At 48.4% G+C, this 21982-nt stretch overlaps 1 protein-coding gene across 1 annotated transcript in view; it reads left to right on the forward strand.

Moving 5' to 3' along the window:
• The window catches only part of PPP2R2D (protein phosphatase 2 regulatory subunit Bdelta), a 58554-nt gene that overhangs the window by 1671 nt on the left and 34901 nt on the right, over positions 1–21982 (forward strand). The window contains exons 2-3 of the mRNA XM_077455547.1: positions 3639–3713; positions 20180–20277. Coding sequence (XP_077311673.1) covers positions 3639–3713; positions 20180–20277 — 173 coding nt within the window. The remainder of the gene's footprint in view (positions 1–3638; positions 3714–20179; positions 20278–21982) is intronic.

Raw genomic sequence — 21982 nt, forward strand, 5'->3', positions numbered from 1 at the left:
ATCCCCGTCCTCCCCATCATCATCATCCCCGTCCTCCCCATCATCATCATCCCCGTCCTCCCCATCATCATCATCCCCGTCCTCCCCATCATCATCATCCCCGTCCTCCCCATCATCATCATCCCCGTCCTCCCCATCATCATCATCCCCGTCCTCCCCATCATCATCATCCCCGTCCTCCCCATCATCATCATCCCCGTCCTCCCCATCATCATCATCCCCGTCCTCCCCATCATCATCATCCCCGTCCTCCCCATCATCATCATCCCCGTCCTCCCCATCATCATCATCCCCGTCCTCCCCATCATCATCATCCCCGTCCTCCCCATCATCATCATCCCCGTCCTCCCCATCATCATCATCATCATCCCCGTCCTCCCCATCATCATCATCATCATCCCCGTCCTCCCCATCATCATCATCATCATCCCCGTCCTCCCCATCATCATCATCATCATCCCCGTCCTCCCCATCATCATCATCATCCCCGTCCTCTCCTCCCCCTCCTCATCATCCCCGTCCTCTCCTCCCCCTCTTCATCATCCCCGTCCTCTCCTCCCCCTCATCATCATCCCCGTCCTCTCCTCCCCCTCATCATCATCCCCGTCCTCTCCTCCCCCCTCATCATCATCCCCGTCCTCTGCTCCCCCTCATCATCACCCCCGTCCTCTGCTCCCCCTCATCATCACCCCCGTCCTCTGCTCCCCCTCATCATCACCCCCGTCCTCTGCTCCCCCTCATCATCATCCCCGTCCTCCCCATCATCATCATCATCCCCGTCCTCCCCATCATCATCATCCCCGTCCTCCCCATCATCATCATCATCATCCCCGTCCTCCCCATCATCATCATCCCCGTCCTCCCCATCATCATCATCCCCGTCCTCCCCATCATCATCATCCCCGTCCTCCCCATCATCATCATCCCCGTCCTCCCCATCATCATCATCCCCGTCCTCCCCATCATCATCATCCCCGTCCTCCCCATCATCATCATCCCCGTCCTCCCCATCATCATCATCCCCGTCCTCCCCATCATCATCATCCCCGTCCTCCCCATCATCATCATCCCCGTCCTCCCCATCATCATCATCCCCGTCCTCCCCATCATCATCATCATCATCCCCGTCCTCCCCATCATCATCATCATCATCCCCGTCCTCCCCATCATCATCATCCCCGTCCTCCCCATCATCATCATCATCATCCCCGTCCTCCCCATCATCATCATCATCATCCCCGTCCTCCCCATCATCATCATCATCCCCGTCCTCTCCTCCCCCTCCTCATCATCCCCGTCCTCTCCTCCCCCTCTTCATCATCCCCGTCCTCTCCTCCCCCTCATCATCATCCCCGTCCTCTCCTCCCCCTCATCATCATCCCCGTCCTCTCCTCCCCCCTCATCATCATCCCCGTCCTCTGCTCCCCCTCATCATCACCCCCGTCCTCTGCTCCCCCTCATCATCACCCCCGTCCTCTGCTCCCCCTCATCATCACCCCCGTCCTCTGCTCCCCCTCATCATCACCCCCGTCCTCTCCTCCCCCTCATCATCACCCCCGTCCTCTCCTCCCCCTCATCATCTCCATCCTCTCCTCCCCCTCATCATCTCCATCCTCTCCTCCCCCTCATCATCACCCCCGTCCTCTCCTCCCCCTCATCATCACCCCCGTCCTCTCCTCCCCATCATCATCACCCCTGTCCTCTCCCCCCCCTTTCTTCCGCGCGCTCTCTCCCCCCCCCCTTTCTTGCGCGCGCTCTCTCCCCCCCCCCTTTCTTCCGCACGCTCTCTCCCCCCCCCTTTTCGTCCGCGCGCTCTCTCTCTTCCCCCCCCCCCCTTTTCGTCCGCGCGCTCTCTCTCTTCCCCCCCTTTTCGTCCGCACGCTCTCTCTCTTCCCCCACCTTTTTGTCCGCGTGCTCTCTCTCTTCCCCCCCCCCTTTTTGTCCGCGCGCTCTCCCTCTTCCCCCCCTTTTCGTCCGCGCGCTCTCTCTCTTCCCCCCCCTTTTCGTCCGCGCGCTCTCCCTCTTCCCCCCCCCTTTTCGTCCGCGCGCTCTCTCTCTTCCCCCCCCTTTTCGTCCGCGCGCTCTCCCTTTCCCCCCCCCCTTTTCGTCCGCGCGCTCTCCCTCTTCCCCCCCCTCCTTTTCGTCCGCGCGCTCTCCCTCTTCCCCCCCCTCCTTTTCGTCCGCGCGCTCTCCCTCTTCCCCCCCTCCTTTTCGTCCGCGCGCTCTCCCTCTTCCCCCCCTCCTTTTCGTCCGCGCGCTCTCCCTCTTCCCCCCCCCCTTTTCGTCCGCGCGCTCTCTCTCTCCCCCCCTTATCGTCCGCTCTCTCTCTCCCCCCCTTATCGTCCGCGCGCTCTCTCCCCCCTTATCGTCCGCGCGCTCTCTCCCCCCCTTATCGTCCGCGCGCTCTCTCCCCCCCTTATCGTCCGCGCGCTCTCTCCCCCCCTTATCGTCCGCGCGCTCTCTCCCCCCCTTTTCGTCCGCGCGCTCTCTCCCCCCCTTTTCGTCCGCGCGCTCTCTCCCCCCCTTTTCGTCCGCGCGCTCTCTCCCCCCCTTTTCGTCCGCGCGCTCTCTCTCCCCCCCTTTTCGTCCGCGCGCTCTCTCTCCCCCCCTTTTCGTCCGCGCGCTCTCTCTCCCCCCCTTTTCGTCCGCGCGCTCTCTCTCCCCCCCTTTTCGTCCGCGCGCTCTCTCTCCCCCCCCTTTTCGTCCGCGCGCTCTCTCTCCCCCCCTTTTCGTCCGCGCGCTCTCTCTCCCCCCCCTTTTCGTCCGCGCGCTCTCTCTCCCCCCCCTTTTCGTCCGCGCGCTCTCTCTCCCCCCCCTTTTCGTCCGCGCGCTCTCTCTCCCCCCCCTTTTCGTCCGCGCGCTCTCTCTCCCCCCCCTTTTCGTCCGCGCGCTCTCTCTCCCCCCCCTTTTCGTCCGCGCGCTCTCTCTCCCCCCCCTTTTCGTCCGCGCGCTCTCTCTCCCCCCCTTTTCGTCCGCGCGCTCTCTCTCCCCCCCCTTTTCGTCCGCGCGCTCTCTCTCCCCCCCCTTTTCGTCCGCGCGCTCTCTCTCCCCCCCCTTTTCGTCCGCGCGCTCTCTCTCCCCCCCCTTTTCGTCCGCGCGCTCTCTCTCCCCCCCCTTTTCGTCCGCGCGCTCTCTCTCCCCCCCCTTTTCGTCCGCGCGCTCTCTCTCCCCCCCCTTTTCGTCCGCGCGCTCTCTCTCCCCCCCCTTTTCGTCCGCGCGCTCTCTCCCCCCCCTTTTCGTCCGCGCGCTCTCTCTCCCCCCCCTTTTCGTCCGCGCGCTCTCTCCCCCCCCTTTTCGTCCGCGCGCTCTCTCTCCCCCCCCTTTTCGTCCGCGCGCTCTCTCTCCCCCCCCTTTTCGTCCGCGCGCTCTCTCTCCCCCCCTTTTCGTCCGCGCGCTCTCTCTCCCCCCCTTTTCGTCCGCGCGCTCTCTCTCCCCCCCTTTTCGTCCGCGCGCTCTCTCTCCCCCCCTTTTCGTCCGCGCGCTCTCTCTCCCCCCCTTTTCGTCCGCGCGCTCTCTCTCCCCCCCTTTTCGTCCGCGCTCTCTCTCTCCCTCCCCTTTTCGTCCGCGCGCGCTCTCTCTCTCTCTCTCCCCCCCCTTTTCGTCCGCACCTCTTACCCACTGTGCCTCTTGTTTTTCAGGAGTGGCCGGAGGAAATGACTTCCAGTGGTGTTTCTCCCAAGTCAAAGGTGCCATAGACGAAGATGTGGCAGAAGGTGAGTGATATAACCTGGAGGACTACAGGTCCCAGCATTACTATAGTCTCGATGGGAAGGGGGACTACAGGTCTCTGCATTACATAATGGCTTATTAATGGCTGTATAGGGACTACAGGTTTGTGCAGTATTGTGATGTAGGTGGTTGGAATGTTTTATTGAATTTTGCCCATCTTGCGAAAAATGTGAATAAGCCCCAGTGTCTGGTGTCCTTTTAGATTAAGGCTAGGTTCACACTATTGCGATGCGGGAACGCCGCGAATCCGCGGCGTTTTCCCGCATCGCTCACCTCCCGCCGGCAGTTCACACTGCCCTATGCGGACGGCTGGGAGTGTCAATGATATGTTAATGACACCCCCAGATCCGTCGGCATATCGCAGTGCGATCTGCCGACTCGCACAGGAATCGGATCGCATGGTGTGAACCCCCATGCGATCCGATTCCGTTGCGGACCCAAAAAAGGGTCCTGTGCGAGTTTGCTGCGGGACAGCTGCGAGTTCAGCCATACTATCTGTATGGCTGAACTCGCAGTGCTACGGAGATCGGATGTGATTTGCTGTGCGAATCACATCCGGATCTCCCCCCGCAGCAGTGTGAACCCAGCCTAAGACCCCTTTCACGCTGGGGCTTTTTCAGGCACTTTTGGGTTAAAAATAGCGCCTGAAAAACGGCTTCCCTGCAGCCTCTGTAAAAGCCAGAGTGCTTTAAAGAAAAAAAAAAAATCCTGCAAGCAGCATCCTCCTGCTCATTGAAATGAATGGGCAGCACAGCTGCAGTGGCGCTTTTGCAGGTCGTTTTAACCCTGGTTAAAAGCGCCCTGCTATCGGCCAAAAACCTCCGCTTTGCTGCCGATGCCCCAGTGTGAAAGCAGCCTTAAGGCTGGGTTCACACTGCTGCGGGGGGAGATCCGGATGTGATTCGCACCTCAAATCACATCCGATCTCCGTAGCGATGCGAGTTCAGCCATACAGATAGTATGGCTGAATTCGCATCGCTCCCGCAGCAAACTCGCACGGGACCCTTTTTTTGGTCCGCAACAGAATCGGATCGCATGGGGGTTCACACCATGCGATCCGATTCCTGTGCGAGTCAGCAGATCGCACTGCGATATGCGGATGGATCTGGGGGTGTCATTAACATATCATTGACACTCCCAGCCATCCGCATAGGGCAGTGTGAACTGCCGGCGGGAGTAATGCGATGCGGGAAAACGCCGCGGATTCGCGGCGTTCCCGCATCGCAGCGGTGTGAACCCGGCCTAAAGCAGGGTTCAAAAAAGTTTTTCTTTTTTTTTTTTTAAAGTCAACGACTACAAAAAGTGTAGCTGCTGACTTTTAATAATCAGACACTTGCCTCTCCCACGGTCCAGCGATGCGGGTGTACGAAGCCTCGCTCCTTTTCCCCCCTCCTCTCTGCGGTGCCGGCATTCTTATTGTGGGCGCAGATGGGCACCCACATGCGAGAGCTGCGCTGTGAATGGCCGGGCAATCTTCTGTGACGTCCCAGAAGATTGCAGGGGGGGGGGGAAGAAGTGAACTTCCAGCGCTGTGGACCCCCGGGAGGAAGTGGGTGCTGGATACCCCTAAAAAAGCACTCCACTTTAAAGTTTATGTGAACCCTCCCCTTTGTAAAAACAACCCATTCAGTTGAACGTCTTCACTACCGGGCGCTTTTTACCCCCTTCCTGCCCAAACCAATTTTCAGCTTTTAGTGCTCACACTTTGAATGACAATTACTCAGTCATGCTACATTGTACCCAAACAAAAACGTTATAGTTTTTTTCACACAAATAGATATTTCTCTTAGTGGCATTTAACCTCTTCACGCCCAAGGTACGTCATGACGTCCTTGACTTTGTGGGTGAATATCTGAATAATGCTTGCAGCTACAGGCACCATTCAGATATCGGCTTTTTCAGCCGGCGATTCCGTACACCATAAGAATGATCATAGCTTTGATTAGAAGAAAATAATTGATAATTTTTATGGGCGGCGAGAGGGGACACACCCCCCCCCGCCACCCTCCGGTGCTTCCATCGGTAAGTTGGAGACAGGATCCGCCGGCCCCGAATGGTTACCATAGAGATTTCCGGTGGACCAGATGGTCGCCGGAGTCTTTATGGTCGTTCGGAGGCCAAGCACGATGTTATGATGTCACGCCCAGCCTCTGCATTTAAGCGAATGGCGCTGCCTCGGCTAGAAAGCTCAAATCGTTTTATTTTTATTTTTTTATTTCAGGCTTCCCACCCTAGAGATGAGTTGTGAGATGTTATTGACCCCACATCTCACTGTAAAGAGGACCATGCCATATTTCTATTACAAGGGATGTTTACTTTGCTTTAACAAAAAAGAAGCGAACGCTTCAATATAAGAAAACTGTGTTCAAACCACACATGTGAGGTATCGGCGATAACGTTAGAACGAGAGCAATAATTCTAGCCCTAGACCTCCTCTGTAACTCAAAACATGTAACCAGTAAAAAAATGTAAAGCGTTGCCTATGGGGATTTTTAAGTACCAAAGCTTGGCTCCATTCCACGAGCGCGTGCAATTTTTGAAGCGTGACATGTTGGGTATCTATTTACTTGGCTTAACTTCATCTTTCACATTATTATAATTCACAAAAATTGGGCTAACGTTTGAATTTTTAATTTTTTTTTTTTAAGCATTAAACTGTTCTTCTTTTTTTTTTTTTTTTTTTATTGCTGCACAAATACTGTGCGAGATAAAGTTGCAACGACCGCCATTGTATTCTCAAGGGTCTTTGCTAAAAAAAAAATCTATGTTTGGGGGTTCTATGTAATTTTCTAGCAAAAAAAATATGAATTTTACATGTAGGAGAGAAATGTCAGAATTGGCCTGGATGGGAAGTGTGTGTGTGTTTGTTTTTTTTTTTATTTAATTTTTTTTGCTATATAAGTGGAAAAAATAGCGAATATTTTGAAAAACTTTTTTTTGTTTCTTTTATATTTTATTTTTTTTTAACCCAAAATTGTCGTATTTATTGTATCTTTTCATGTGACAACACTGAAAAAATGACACTTGTCTAAGACCCCATTTACACCTGAGCGTTTTGTAGCTTGAAGCCTGAAGCTACAAAACACTAGAGGGGAAAAACTATATTATTCTCAATGGAGATGGTTCACATCTCTACTACATGTCGCCTGAAGCCGAACGCCTGAAGCTCAAACGAGTTCCGGACCCTTTTTTGTCGCTCGAATTGAGCAGATTTGGGCGTTTTTTCTTCTTTTAACATTGGTGACATTTTGCCCTGCACAAAATTGCGGCAAATTGCGGTAAAAAACGCAGCAAAAAACGCTCAAACGCTACACTCAGGTGTGAATGCAGCCTTAAATGTAAAGTAGTGAGTGTACAGCTTGTATAACAGTGTAAATTTGCTGTCCCCTCAAAATAACTCAACACACAGCCATTAATGTCTAAACCGCTGGCAACAAAAGTGAGTACACGCCTAAGTGAAAATGAACACATTGGGCCCATGTCCTGTAGTCTGCTGAGACCAAGATAAACTTATTTGGCTCAGATGGTGTGAAGCGTGTGTGGCGGCAACCAGGTGAAGAGCACAAAGACAAGTGTGTCTTGTCTACAGTCAAGCATGGTGGTGGGAGTGTCATGGTCTGCGGCTGCATGAGTGCTGCCAGCACTGGGGAGCTACAGATCATTGAGGGAACCATGAATGCCAACATGTACTGTGACATACTAAAGCAGAGCAGGATCCCCTCCCTTCGATGACTGGGCTGCAGGGCAGTATTCCAACATAAGGACCCCAAACACACCTGTGCACCCATGCGATGCGATGAGCACCCATGCGATCTGATTCTGCTGCGCACCAAAAAAGGGTCCTGTGCGAGTTTAGACCGAATGTGATGCAAATTCAGCCATACTATCTGGCTAAAATCGCATAGAGATCACATCCGATCTCGGACCTCGCACCAGTGTGAACTGGCCCTTGGAGGCGGGAAAAAAATAAACCCTTCTGTTTTGAGTTTGAGAGCAGTGTTTTGGTAGAAAAAAAACGCTGCTAAACCGTTCTAAATGCTCCTAAAGGCCTATACAAAAACTGCTCAAATTTAGCATTTTATTGTGTTTTTGTTTTGGTGTTGTTTTTTTTTTTTTTTTTTTTTTTTTTATATTTTTTTTTTAAGCCAGTGTGCATGAACCCTCAAAGTGATTGTAAAGGCTCGTTTTTATTTTCCCTATAAAAATAATAAACATTTTATACTTGCCTGCTCTGTTGCAGTGGATCCTCCTCGGGTCCCTTTTCACTGTTCCTGGCCCCTCCCTCCTGTTGAGTGCCCCCACAGCAAGCAAGTTGCTATGAGTTCACCTGAGCCACAGCTCCCTGTGTCCATTCAAACACTGAGCCCTGCCCTCCTCTCCTCTCCCCTCATTGGCTAGCTGACTTTGACAGCAGCAGGCGCCAATGGCGCCGCTGCTGTCCCTCAGTCAATCGGGAAGGAGAATCTCGGGCGGCTGAGACATTCGTGGACATTGTTGCACCGGGGGGGGGGGGGGCATGGCATGGCTCAGGTAAGTATTCCAGGGCGCTGCGGTAGCTGCTGCACACAGAAGGCGTTTATCTTAATGCATAGAATGCATTAAGATGAAAAACCTGCCTTTACAGTCGCTTTAAGTTCAGCTTTGGGACCATGTTCTACCTGTTTTTTAGGGGGGAACGTGTAATGCTACCGCAGTGGTTCAGTGATCTATGCCCTCTGTGTGACATCAGTATTGGGGATAAGCTCCCCGTACTAGCTGCCACTTTTTAAAAAGAGTGCGGACATGTGGGGCTCTGCTCACACAGCCGCGTCATTCATTCATAGATTTATGTGAATGAACATCCTTTATGGCTGTCAATTTAGGGTTCTCAATGAACTACCACGGTGCTGTTGAGCGCTCTGGTAGTTTGATTCTTCCTGTCAGTGTGAAAATGCCTGCCTGTGTGATGTATGCTCATACTGGCAGCCTGCAGGAGACCTGCATGGCATCAGCGATCTGCTGATCACTGGCGAAATGCTTTCCAGGCTCCCTAAAAATAAAATAAAAGTGATTGCACTTTTTTTCTCCAAAAAAAGTGCATAATTTTTTTTTTTTTTAAAGGTGAACTTATCCTTTTAGCAAAAGTTTTTCTTCTGTGTAATCACAGAACATTACACACTCATTGGGGTTGATTCATGAAAACTGGAGAGTGCAACATCTGGTGCAGCTGTGCACGGTAGCCAATCAGCTTCTATCTTCAATTAGGCTGGTTTCACTACAGCACTAACGCCTTCACATAGCAGCCCTTCTAAAATGTGCTATTCTTTTTAACCACTTGCTTACTGGGCACTTAAACCCCCCCCCCCCCCTCCTATCCAGACCAATTTTCAGCTTTCAGCGCTGAATGCACTTTGACAATTGCACGGTCATACAACACTGTACCCAAATAAAATTTTTATATTTTTTTCCCCCAAATAGGTTTCTTTTGGTGGTATTTGATCACCTGTGCGTGTTTTTATTTTTTTTATATTTTTTTACAAAAAAAGTAAAAAGACTGAATTTTTTTTTTAAAAAGCAATTATTTTTTTGTTATAAAATTTTAAAACGGGTAATTTTTGTCTGTCATTGATGTATGCTGATGAGGCGCCAGTGATGGGCATTGATCGGTTACACTGATAGGTGGCATTGGCACTTGTGGGCATTGATAGGTGGCAATTGTGAGACATAATTGCCTCTTCCATTTCGGGACCGATGTCACCTTTAAGGTGAGCCAGTGATCGGCTTTTTTTGTTCTCCGCAGTCAGCGTGCGGAGAAAAATGTTTTTTTTTTTTTTGTTTTTTTTTCCTTTATCACTTTTATTCCTATTACAAGGAATGTAAACATCCCTTGTATTAGGAATCTATTGTGACAGGTCCTCTTTATGGAGAGATGTGAGATCAATAATAAGACCCCACATCTCTCCTCCAGGCTGGAAAGCATGAGATTGAGAAAAATCACCGCTCTCATGCTGACAGCTGCAGATCGCGGCTTTGTTTACGTCCGGGAACCCGGGCGTGATGTCATAACTTTGCGCCCCCAGGCCTCCAACGGAAATCTCTATCAGCCCCAGCTGATTCTTTCTCTGGGCTCCCAATGGAACGGGAGAGCCCGGAGAAGCATCGGATGGCGGCGCGCGCGGGGGGGGGGGGGGGCGCGTCCCCTCCCGTTGCCTATAAGAAAGATCAAGCGGGGGAACATTCTTATCGTGCACAGAATCGCCGGCTGGAAAGAATATCTGAATGATGCCTGTAGCTGCGGGCATCATTCAGATATCCCCCCACAAAGTCAAGGATGTTATATGACTGTGCGGTATTGAAGTGGTTAAGGATGCTTTTGAGTTCTTGGTAACGAGCTGCAACCTACAGGTGTCCTTGCCAACAAGTGAATAAATACACATACAGTGCCCCCCTGTACCTCCATGGTGGTCACCAAGCTTCTCTTTGCTTGCTTTTTGCAGAAGTTGTTTGGCCGGCAGTGCAGCACAGAGCAGAGCCCGCCATCTTTAGCGCTGGCCATTACACAGGACACTGAGGAGGGGGCAGGGTGTGGAGCCAGGAAAACTGGGCGGGACTACAGGGAACTGCTCTGGCGTGACTGTGTGGGGAGGAGAGGGGGCGGATCCAATGTTGAAGAGAAAAATTGGGCAAAAAAGTGCCCCAAAGATGCTACAAGCGGGACTTTTTAAACTGCAATGCTAATGCATTGCAGCAGTGTGAAAAGTGTGAAAAGTCATTAAGGCTTTAAGTAAAGTCGGAAATAAGACACCCTGCAAGGCAAAGGCATAATGAGCTAGTATGCATAGCATACTAGCTCATTATGAATTACCTGAGATCGAAGCCCCTGCAGCGGTCCTCGGCCACTTCCTCCATCGCTGCCGTGATACACAGGAGCCGTCATTGACGCTCAGTGCGCCTGCGCTGTTGTCTACGATGTGCATGCGCCATAGACATTGGTGCCCGGTTTTTGGAAAATATCTCCTTTAAAGGGATTGTAAAGTGAAAATTTTTTTTTTTTTTTTTTTAAATAACAAACATGTTATACTTACCTCCACTGTGCAGCTCGTTTTGCACAGAGTGGCCCCGAACCTGCTCTTCTGGGGTCCCTCGGCGGCTGTCTCGGCTTCCTCCCGCAGGTACTTCTCACGTTCATGCGAGCTCCCTCGCATGGTGAGAAGCACCTGCGGGCACGCTCCCGTGATACAGCCGGCGGCTATAGCCGCTCGCTATATCACACGGCCCCGCCTCCCGGCACTCCACGTCAGTGGATGTGATTGACAGCAGCGCAAGCCAATGGCTGCGCTGCTTTCCATCCACTCCAGCCAATCGGCGGCCAGGCTGAACATTGAAAAGGACGGCCGGGGCGAGTGCGGGATTTTCGAGGAGTGAGGTAAGTAAAACGGGGGGGGGGGGGGGGCTGGGGGCGCAGGCAGTGTCAGATGTTTTTTCACCTTAATGTATAGAATGCATTAAGGTGAAAAAACATTTACCTTTACAACCCCTTTAACCCTGTAGGTTAAGAAGATATTTCTTGGACCTACAGGTATGCCTTACTCTAGGCTTACCTGTAGGTCAAAGTGGTCTGTAGGGGTTTACAACCACTTTAAAGGGAATATTTATTTGATACACTTTTGTCACACTGGGAATGTGCTGTCTAGCACGGCAAAAGGGCCTTAAAGAGGAATTAAAGTCTTCATCTTTAATTGTACCTTCAGGTAAGGCTTACCTTTTTAGCTACTGTAAATATCTCCTAAACTTGCAGCATTTAGGCGATATTTACTATATTTACGCTGACCTCATCGGGGCATGCGCACTGAAGGAATGGCTTGCTTGTGCCGTTTCTTCAGGGCCTGTGATTTGACCACCGGCACCCGCGTGCATGCGAGGGAGTGATGTCCAATCACAGTGCCAGAGCCCGCGAACCTGGAAGTAGGTCTGGGAAAGATGTCTGCCATGTGAGTGGAGTGCAGGCGGCACTGGAGGGCATTGTTCTAAGCTGAGTATTTCTTAATGAGCTAATACGCGATGCATACTAGCTCATTATGCCCTTTGTCTTGCAGGTGTTTTTTTCCTCAGTTTAGGCTGATATGTATTCTTTTACATATTTTTGGTAAAAATCGCAATAAGCATATATTGATTGGTTTGCGTAAAAGTTATAGGGGGTAGCTTCAATTTTTTACTAGTAATGGCGGCTGCCTGCCATTTTTATTGTGACTGCGACATTATGGCGGACACATCAGACAATTTTGATGCATTTTTGGGACCATTGTCATTTAATACAGCGATCAGTGCTATAAAATTGCATTGATTACTGTAAAAATGTCCCTGGCAGTGAAGGGGGTAACACTAGGGAGCGATCAAGTGGTTAACTGTGTTTCCTGGGAGGTGATTCTAACTGAAGGGGGAGGGGACTGACTAGAGGAAGTTACGGATCGTAGTTCCTAGCTAATAGGATCTGTCGCTCCTGTCAGAACAGGGAAGTGTGTGTTTACACGCACTCGTCCCTGTTTTGTGCCTCCTGCTCATGATCACTCATGGCCGGCGGTCATCGCGGCCGTCTGCCATGAGCATCGGCATCCGCGCTGTGCAGCGCGCCTGCTATGCCGACCCCGCGAGCCGACATATAGCTACGACGGCTCGCGCAGGGGGGCCAACCTACCACAGTATAACTGCGGTGACTGGTTGGGAAGCAGTTAAAGAGGGATTCCACCAAAAAAAAAAAATATTAAAAGCCAGCAGCTATAAATACTACAGCTGCTGACTTTTTTAATAAATGGACACTCACCTGTCCCAGGTTCCAGCGATGCCGAGGCTGATCGATCGCTCGGCCCTCGGCTGCTGCCGCCACCATTCTAGGTGAGGGAATCGGGAAGTGAAGCAAATCGGCTTCACTTCCCGGTTCCCTACTGCGCATGCGCGAGTCACGCCGCGCAATAGGAAATCTCCGCGCTGTCACTGGGACCCGTGTGTGTCCCAGCAGACAGCGCGGCAGGTCAGGAAATGGCGTAGACTCCCACGGGAGTCTATGCCCGGAAGTGGGTGAAAATACCTGAAAGGTGTCAATTGTGACACCGGAGGGGGGGGAGGGATCCGATCAGCGGAGGTTCCACTTTAGGGTGGAATCCTGCTTTAAGCTTTGACAATAAAACCTGAGAGCTGATTGGTTTCTATGCAGAACTACTACACCAGATTTGGCACGCACCGATTTTAGTAAATCAACCCCGCTGTCTCATAGGAGTTGCTTTTATATTTTGCAAGCTTATTCTTTTTGGCCAATTTAAAACTTCAGACAAGGAAATGAAGGGTGTGTTGTGACTTCAACCAGTGATGTCACTTCAAAATAATAGTAGCTTGTGCATCTGATGAAACTTGCACAGCTTGTATCTTTGTAAAACTATAATGAGCTTTGTTTAATTGTCTCTTGTAGCAGCGTGAGTCATGTCCAGGTTTGCTAGTGTCAGACCCGTTTTATTGGCTTCGGAATATTGCACGTAGCCAGAGACGTACTTCTTGACTTCACTTTCACTCGGCTGTCATTTTGATGTTTGCTTTATTTTTACATACAAACAAAATAAAAAGTAATATTTTGATAAAAGGTGGGTTAAAAATATTGAACATTTTTATGTAAAGTGGGGGCTGAGGACACTGATGTATGTAGCGTGGGGGGGGGGGTTCTGTAAAAAGGAAAACTAATGCAGCAACCACATCAAATGATTGTTTTAGATTTTTGGTTTTGGGTTTAATTACACCTTAAAGTTTTAGTTAGACTTTTTCCATTGCACTGCCCATTAAGTTGTAGATCTGGACAGAGGCTGGGAGCTGCCAAACTTGCTACGGTAAAAAGCAGGTGATTACTTGCTTGTTAAAGTCGACCATAAAAAATAAATGTAAAATGTTCCCTTTTTTTATTTTAAGGCATGATCTATACCAGGGATATGCAATTAGCGGACCTACAGCTTTTGCAGAACTACAAGTCCCATGATGCATAGTAAGACTCTGACAGCCACAAGCATGACACCCAGAGGCAGAGGCATGATGGGACTTGGAGTTTTGCAACAGCTGAAGGTCCTCTAATTGCATATCACTGCTCTATACCAGTGATGGCAAACCTTGGCACCCCAGATGTTTTGGAACTACATTTCCCATGATGCTCTACTACACTGTAGAGTGGATAAGCATCATGGGAAATGTAGTTCCAAAACATCTGGGGTGCCAAGGTTTGCCATCACTGCTCTATACCATAGTGCGGGTTCAGTGTAATTTGTGCCATTCTTTGTTGTAAAATACCTGGTTTTGAGCTGATACCATGGTCAGTTTACGTCCCTCTGTCATCCCGCTGTGTGGTCGCTCTCTATATTTGAGACAAGTAGAGCTTTATTTTGGTTGTTTAACCCTTTCGCCGCCAGGTCCGTATGCCTATGGACCTACAGCACTGCTTCCTGCTGGCCAGGTCTGTACGCCATACGGGCCTACATTCCTCCTCTGCTTTAACTACTTCACTCCCGGAAGATTTGGTTGCTCAGTGACCAGGGCATTTTTGATACGACTCTCTCGCTTTAACTGACAGATGCGCGGTCCCCAAACAAAATTGACATCTTTTTTTCCCACAAATAGTTTTCTTTTGGTGATATTTTATCTCTGTCGTCCCTTTTTTTTTTTTGTTATTTTTTTTTTTTTTTTTTTGTGCTGTAAACAAAAAATTGACAATTTAAAAAAAAAACACTATTTTGCACTTTTTGCTATAGTAAATATCCCCAATTTCTTTTTTTTTTTTTTTTTTTTTTATTATTATTATTTTTTTTTTTTTTAAAGCTATCTTTTTTCCTCCGTTTAGGCCAATATGTTTTCTATGTATTTTTTTTTTCTTATTTAGTATGAATTTTGTCAGATTTGCTGTGTTTGTATTGGCTAATGATTTTTGTATATCTTTTAGCAAAAATATTGTTTTGAGAAACATTTGCGCAAATATCTTGGGGTGCTAAAAATCAGTAGCACCTTTTTATTCTACTGGTCATGTGCTTTCAGAAAATATATGGTTTTGAGAGTCTTCTACAAACAAAAGCTGTAAGTAAAAAATAAATCAAAAAGCAATGGAAAAATTGCAAAAAATGGTCTGCCCACCTGAGTTTAAAACTGGAGCACAGGGTCTGGCACCCTAAAGGTTAATCACCACTGGGATTTTTTGTTTTTTCTTTTTTGAGCTATATAAATGGGGGGGGAAAAGCCCAGAGTGTTTTTTTTTTTTTTTCTTGGCTTCTGTTCTAAAATTTTGCAAATATTAAATTTTTCTTCATACGTTGTGACCAAAATTTATTCTACCACATTTCTTTGGTATAAAAAAAAAAAAAAAAACCCAAATCAGTGCATATTATTTGGTCTTTGTGAAAGTTGGTCCTGGTTCACACTAAGGCAACCTGTCAGGCTGCCTGACAAGTCGCACTCCATTCAGTGCAACAGAATCGTTCTTATCAGCGCTATTAAATTTTTATTACTACTACTTTTTACAGAAATCATTTGCAAGCCATGCCAGTTCACGCGAATGCGTGGTGTGAGATTGCATGTGATTTGCACCGCACTGCAAATCGCATTTGATCGTGCAATGCACTTTCAGCCATACAGATAGTATGGCTGAATTTGCATTGCACTGGGCCCTTATTTTTGGCCTGCTTCCGGACTCTGATCGCATGGGTGTTCATGCCCATGCGATCCATGTCTGAACTGTCAGTTCGCAGTGCAATATCCAAGCTGAATTGGGGGGTGTTATTAACATTATATAGACACTCCCATCAGTTTGCATATGACAGTGTGAACTGCATTACGAGTCGGGTGCGATGTGGGAACCCGCAGTGGATTTGCAGTGTTCCTGCATCGCACAAGTGTGAACCGGCGCTTAGAGTCTACAAGCTATGGTGCCAACCATTGAAAATTGATCACACCTGGTGTACTGTCCTGCCACGTCAGTACAAATATCCACTAAATTACCCCTTTTTGGAAAGTAGACAGACCAATAAGAGGCATAGTAAGTTGTCGTGTTTATTTTTATTTTTTCTAGAAATTACCATATTTATCGGCATATAAAATGCACTCCAACTTTAGGAGGGAATTTTAAGGAAAAAAAACTTACATTTAAATGCCCATCAATGCAGACTTGTCCAGTGTCATTTGCAGCCTAAATATGGCACCGTCGAGATACAGAGCCGGTCCTGTTTCTCTCGGCTCCTCTTGGACTGGGCGTGACTGAGCGGAGCCGAGCGCTGCCGAAATACAGAGCTGAGTGTGCTTGGCTCCTCTCGGCTCAGCTCAGTCGTGCCCAGACAGTGTTATGTCCATCATAGGGCGGGACTGGGCGTGACTGTGTGCCGAGCCTATTATGTGTATTTGTATGTGTATTTTGGCGGCGCTTGCTCCGCCGCTCACAATCAGCGGGAGATCGGCGTATAACACACCAACGATTTCTCCCCTGATTTTTAAGGGGAAAAAAACTGTGTTATACGCTGATAAATATGGTAAATGCACGCTCTCAGAAGGAAGACTGGGTGAAGATGGGTGCTGTCTCCAATGGGGACATCGCTGGAAGGCTTCGTTTTGAGGTGTTTCATGCATACTAGCACATTATGCCTTTGCCTTGCAGTTAAAGTGCAGCGGTTTTACAACCGCTTGAACAAGTTTTCTCACACTTGGCATAGGCATACCCCAAAACACATTCTGCTACTCCTCCTGAGTATGGCGATACCACCTGTGAGACTTCACAGCCTGGCCACATATAGAGGCCCAAAATCCAAGGAGCACCTTCATTATCCACTTTTAAGACCAGACCTCCTTCTGACTTTTTTTTTGTTTTTTTTTTGTTTTCAGTAGCTTGGCTAAAAATTACTTGGAACCCCCAAACATTTATTTTGTTTGGCAGAGGCCCTAGAGCAGTGATGGCATACCTATGGGCACACAGAAGCTCCAGGCACATAAGGGCTCCTCACACTTCACTAGGAGGACAAAGCGCCCAGCGCCCAGTGTCCTGGCACTGCCTACCTCCTCCGGATCACACACAGCACTTTGACTCAGGAGACAACTCTTTGGAGAAAGTGCTGCGGGGCTGACTCAGACTGCGCAATCACCTCCTTCGGCCGGGGAATGAATAGCCAAAGCACTGTCGCGAAGGAGAAGCGGATGTTTGTTTGCCTGGGAGTCGCCTGTGTGCAGCCGCTTCATTTCATTGGTGAGAGAGCCCAGAGATGAGGCCAGAGCGGTCGGTTATGATCTGCACCACGTGACCATGTTCTGCGATATGGTGATAGCAGGAGAGGTGTTTATGGGCAAAGGGAAAAAGACGGGGCTTCATGAGTGTCACTGCACCGCTGCCGTACCATAGCAGAGGGGGGGCCCAGATGTGTGATGGAGAGGAAAGTGTGCCATGAGCTGCGTGGTGAGGAGGTGTGCTATGAGTTACATGGTGATGTATAATGTGCTGTAGCTCACTGATGTGATGTGGCCGGGCAACATAGAGGTGTGAGCTGAAGGCCAATACATAATGTGTGCTAGAAGTTTACAGTGTGATGGAGATGTGCGATGTGCTGCATGGCAATGGATGTTTGCACTTTGAAATTAGAAGTTGGTTTCTTGTTGCAGTTTTGTCACTCTGGCGCAAAAAGGTTCGCCATCAGCTGCCCTAGAGCATCCAATGGTGGGTTTTGCAAAAAAGTTTCGTCTCACGATAGATTTGCGCAGCGTTTTTTCGAACGCAGTTTTACACACACAAAAAATAAAAAATGTAAAGAGGCCCCACATGCTCGTCTGCAAAAGGCAAACCCATACGTTCTTCCCGTACACATAGGTAAATTGTGAACGCACCACACATGAGGTATTGCCTCGAATGCCAGAGCAACAGCAATAATTCTAGCACTAGATCTCCTCTTTAACTCTAAACTGGTAACCTGTAAAGGCTTAGAAAGCGTCATCTATGGGAAAATTTTAAAAACTTAAGTATGCCGCCATTTTAAAGCATGACATGGTTGGTATCTATTTACTCAGCAAAGAAACGGATTTTATATTTTACCCCAAAAAAATGGGTATTATATTGTGTTTGTGTGCATTCAAATTCATTAAAGTGTATTTTATTGACATTGTACACCTTTGACAGATGTTGATCGTCCACTGGTTAACCACTTAAGGACCGCCTCACGCCGATGTGCGTCGGCAGAATGGTACGGCTGGGCACGAGCACGTACCTGTACGTTGCTTTTTAAGTGCCCAGCCGTGGGTCGGGAGAGTGTCGCCACCGGCACGCTCCCAACCCGGTCCTGAGCTCCGTGGCCGCGGGACCAGCGGACCCGATCGCCGCTGGTGTCCCGCGATCGGGTCACAGAACTGAAGAACGAGGAGAGGTCTGTGTAAACAAACCTCTCCCCGTGCTTCCCTGTGTGTCTGTCACCGATCGTCTGTTCCCTTTTTATAGGGAAGGACGATCAGTGACGTCACATGCCAGGCCACGCCCCTCTACAATAAAAAAACACATAACGCCTACACTGCCCCCAGTGGTTAACTCCTTCACTGTCAGTATCATTTACACAGGAATCAGTGCATTTAAATAGCACTGCTTGCTATTGCGATTTATTTATTTTACCAAAAATATGTAGCTTGTAGTATATGTAGTTGAGGGAAAAAAATGTTTTTTTATATATTTTTTGGGGATATTTATTATAGCAAAAAGTAAAAAATATTAAATTTTTTTTCAAAATTGTCGCTCTATTTTTGTTTATAGCGCAAAAAATAAAAACCGCAGAGGTGATCAAATACCACCAAAAGAGAGCTCTATTTGTGGGGAAAAAAAGGAAGCTAATTTTGTTTTGGAGCCATGTCGCACGAATGCGCAATTGTCAGTTAAAGTGCCGCATCGCAAAAAGGGGCCTGGTCCTTTGGCTGCAAATTGGTCCGGGGCTGAAGTGGTTAAGTATAAGTGGTGAACCACAAATAGAATTGCTCTATTCTCCATGGAGTGTTGCCAACATCCCAAATAATTATTGTATAAGGACCCTACGAAGGGACACAAGTTGTTGTTTTTAGACAAAAAAAAATACAAGGCTTTAGTATCACTTTAGGTACCGTAATTTGTCGCCATTCCACGAGCGTGTGCAATTTTAAAGCTTGAGATGTTGGTTATCTCTTTAATTGTGGAAACAACATCATCTTTTACATTCTACAAAAAATTGGGGTAAATTGTGTGTGTGTGTGTGTTTTTGTTTGTTTTTTTTTTTTTTATCTGGACTGCAACATTATGCTGGACAGATCGGACACTTTTGACACTATTTTGGGACCATTGACATACAGCGATCAGAGCTACAAATAGCCAGGGGTTTAATAGAGGTTAAACACTAGGGGACGATCAAGGGGTTGTGTTCCCTGGATGTGTTCTAACTGTGGGGGATCACTACAACATGACAGAGATCACTGCTCACAATGATGGGAAGCAGTAGATCCCTGTCAAGTTGCTAGGCAGAACAGGGAAATGCCTTGTTTACATGGGCATCTCCCCATTCTACCTCTCCTCACTGCAATTGGGGGCCGCCGATGAACAGAGATCGTGGGAGCTGTGGGCACACTCCCATGGTGGGCTCGCGCCCACTAGGTGGCAAATTCAAAGGGATGTACAGGTACACCCTTTTGCCCGCCCGTGCCATTCTGCTGATGTAAATCGGCGGTCGGCAAGTGGCTAAAAAAGAGGGGGGGGGGGGCAAACAGTGCTATCAGCACAGCGGTCATCTCCCTGCATTGCACACAAGCTGCTGCATTGTAATACTGCAGTTAGTGTAAATAAACCCTGAGTTCTCGTTCACACCAGCCCAATGTCAGACATTGCATGTAATTCTCACTGCACTGCTGTGGAAATCGCACGCAATGTCTGTGAGATGCAAATTCAACTATACAGATTGTATGGCTGAATTTGCATCGCATTTGGACCAAAATCGCACAGGACCTTTCCCTTTTTTTGTTTTGTTTTTTGTTTTTGTTTTTTTGTGTCCGCACCAGGATAGGATTGCACGGGTGAGATCAGATTCCTGTCTGAATTCACAGTTCGCACTGCGATATGCAAACAGATCTGGGGGTGTCATTAACTTTGTATTGACACCCACAGTTTTTCGCATAGGGCAGTGTGGACTGCCAGCGAGTTGTATGCGATGCGGAAACCGGCACTGGCATTGCGCTGGTTCCCGCATCACGTGTGTGTGAACCGGCACTGACAGCGTTTTATTATGTTTGGAGATATGTCAATGTCATAAAGTTTTGTGATATTAATCTCAAATAAAATTGTGCTTTGAACAAAAATTGCCAGGTGAATGTATACAAACGATGGAAGTGCACTTCTTCCTGTGACTGCAGATGTTTTTTTTTTTTTTCTGCCAAGAAACTGTTTAACATTAAACTGTATCTGCTTTTGTTTTAGCTGACATTATTTCTACTGTTGAGTTCAACCTTCCTGGAGACTTGTTGGCTACAGGAGACAAAGGAGGAAGAGTGGTTATATTTCAACGGGAACAAGAGGTTTGTCCTTTTTCTTTATTTTTTTATTTTTTCTTCTCCTTTTGATTGATATTGCCTTGGGCTCTGGTATTATACACTGACCATACACATGACAAATTCTCTTGTCAATTTCAGTCACTTTAAATCCAATCTAGAATAAACAACAAAGCGGTCAACAAGTAGAATCTGTCGAATAAAGTCAAAACTGGGCTTGTATTTCTCAAATGCACGTTTCACAAGTCAAATCGGAATAAAACGCCATTCTCGAGTGATCATATTTTTTTGACCGCATTTGATTACAGTTTTAATTACAGTTTTAATTCTGTATCTTTGCACTCCAAACCCACCATTTTATTACTTAATAAAAGAAATGTCCAATCTCTCGAATATGTAATGCCAGAGTAAGGGCTCATGTACGTGGGTTTGGAGGTTTCTACACCAACAAGTAGTAGCAAATATTTGGGCCCAGTAGTGGCAGGTGTTTTGCGTTTTGCCGAGACCAGCATCCTGTACAAATCATTGACAGGCCTGGTGGCTGTATAAATGTAACAGCACATCCAAACAGTTACACGCATACAAAGATTGATGAGTGGCCCTGGTTACAAACTGTGCCCAGGACCACTCATCCGCCTTTGTATGCCTGCAATCACTTGGATGCGGGGCCACATCTATACAGACATGGCATCTGTCAGTCTGTCATCACTGGTTGAGTGTAAAGCCCTTTGTACCCGTGTACTCGATCACTAACACTCTACCACAATATTAAAGTGGTTCTGCACCTAAAAAAAAAAAAATATTAAAAGCCAGCAGCTACTAATATTGCAGCTGCTGACTTTTAATAAAATCACACTTGCCTGTCCCAGGGTCCAGCGATGGCGGCAGATGACGAGCGATCGTGAACTGTGTGTTTCCCAGAACACAACGGGGGGGGGGGGGCGTCTGCGGTGGTCTGCCCGAAAGTGGGTGCAGATACCTGGATTATCCAGGTAACTGCACCCCCCTCCCCCCTGAAAGGTGCCAATTGTGGCACCGGAGGGGGGGGGGGGGGATCAGATTAGCGGAACTTCCCCTTTAGGGTGAAGAACTGCTCTAAAGATGGAGAGCCTCTTCGAAAGCACTTACTTTGCCTGCTGGTGTTTTTTAGAGGTCACAAGCATCTAGTTAAAGAGCAGCTCCAGGATCCTTAAAAAAAAAAAAAAAATAGCGGCTACAAATACTTTCAGCAGCTGACTCTTTTTAATATTGGCCTGTCCAGGCATCCAGCGGTGTCCTCACCCAAGCAGATTATTCTATCGAGTGCTGGCGCTGCCATCTTGACTAAGGGAAACCATGAAGCCTAGAACGGGTAGGCAACCTGGGGCCCTCCAGCTGTTGTGGAACTACATTTCCCATGAGGCATTGCAAGGCTGGCAGTTAAAATTCCTCCCAGAGGCATGATGGGACTTGTAGTTCTTGCAACAGATTGAGGGCGCCAGGTTGCCTACCCCTGGCCAAGAGGCTTCACAGCCACTTTTCTACTGCACATGGGCCACAGTCTTCTGGGACCTGTGAAGTCACCCAGAATGCTGCGGGGGAAGGAGGGGAGGCAAAACTTCCAGCTCGGTTCACTGCGGCGAACTAATCCGGAAGTGGGCTCAGGTACCTGTCAAAAACTAGGGATTCCCTCCCCCTCCCAAAAGGTGCCAAATATGGCATCAGAGGCGGGTAGTGCTTCCTCTTTTGGTTG

Source organism: Lithobates pipiens, unplaced genomic scaffold (genome assembly GCF_037356315.1).
Source record: "Lithobates pipiens isolate NorthernLeopardFrog02 unplaced genomic scaffold, aLitPip1_a1.2 Scaffold_25, whole genome shotgun sequence".
Lineage (NCBI taxonomy): Eukaryota > Metazoa > Chordata > Amphibia > Anura > Ranidae > Lithobates > Lithobates pipiens.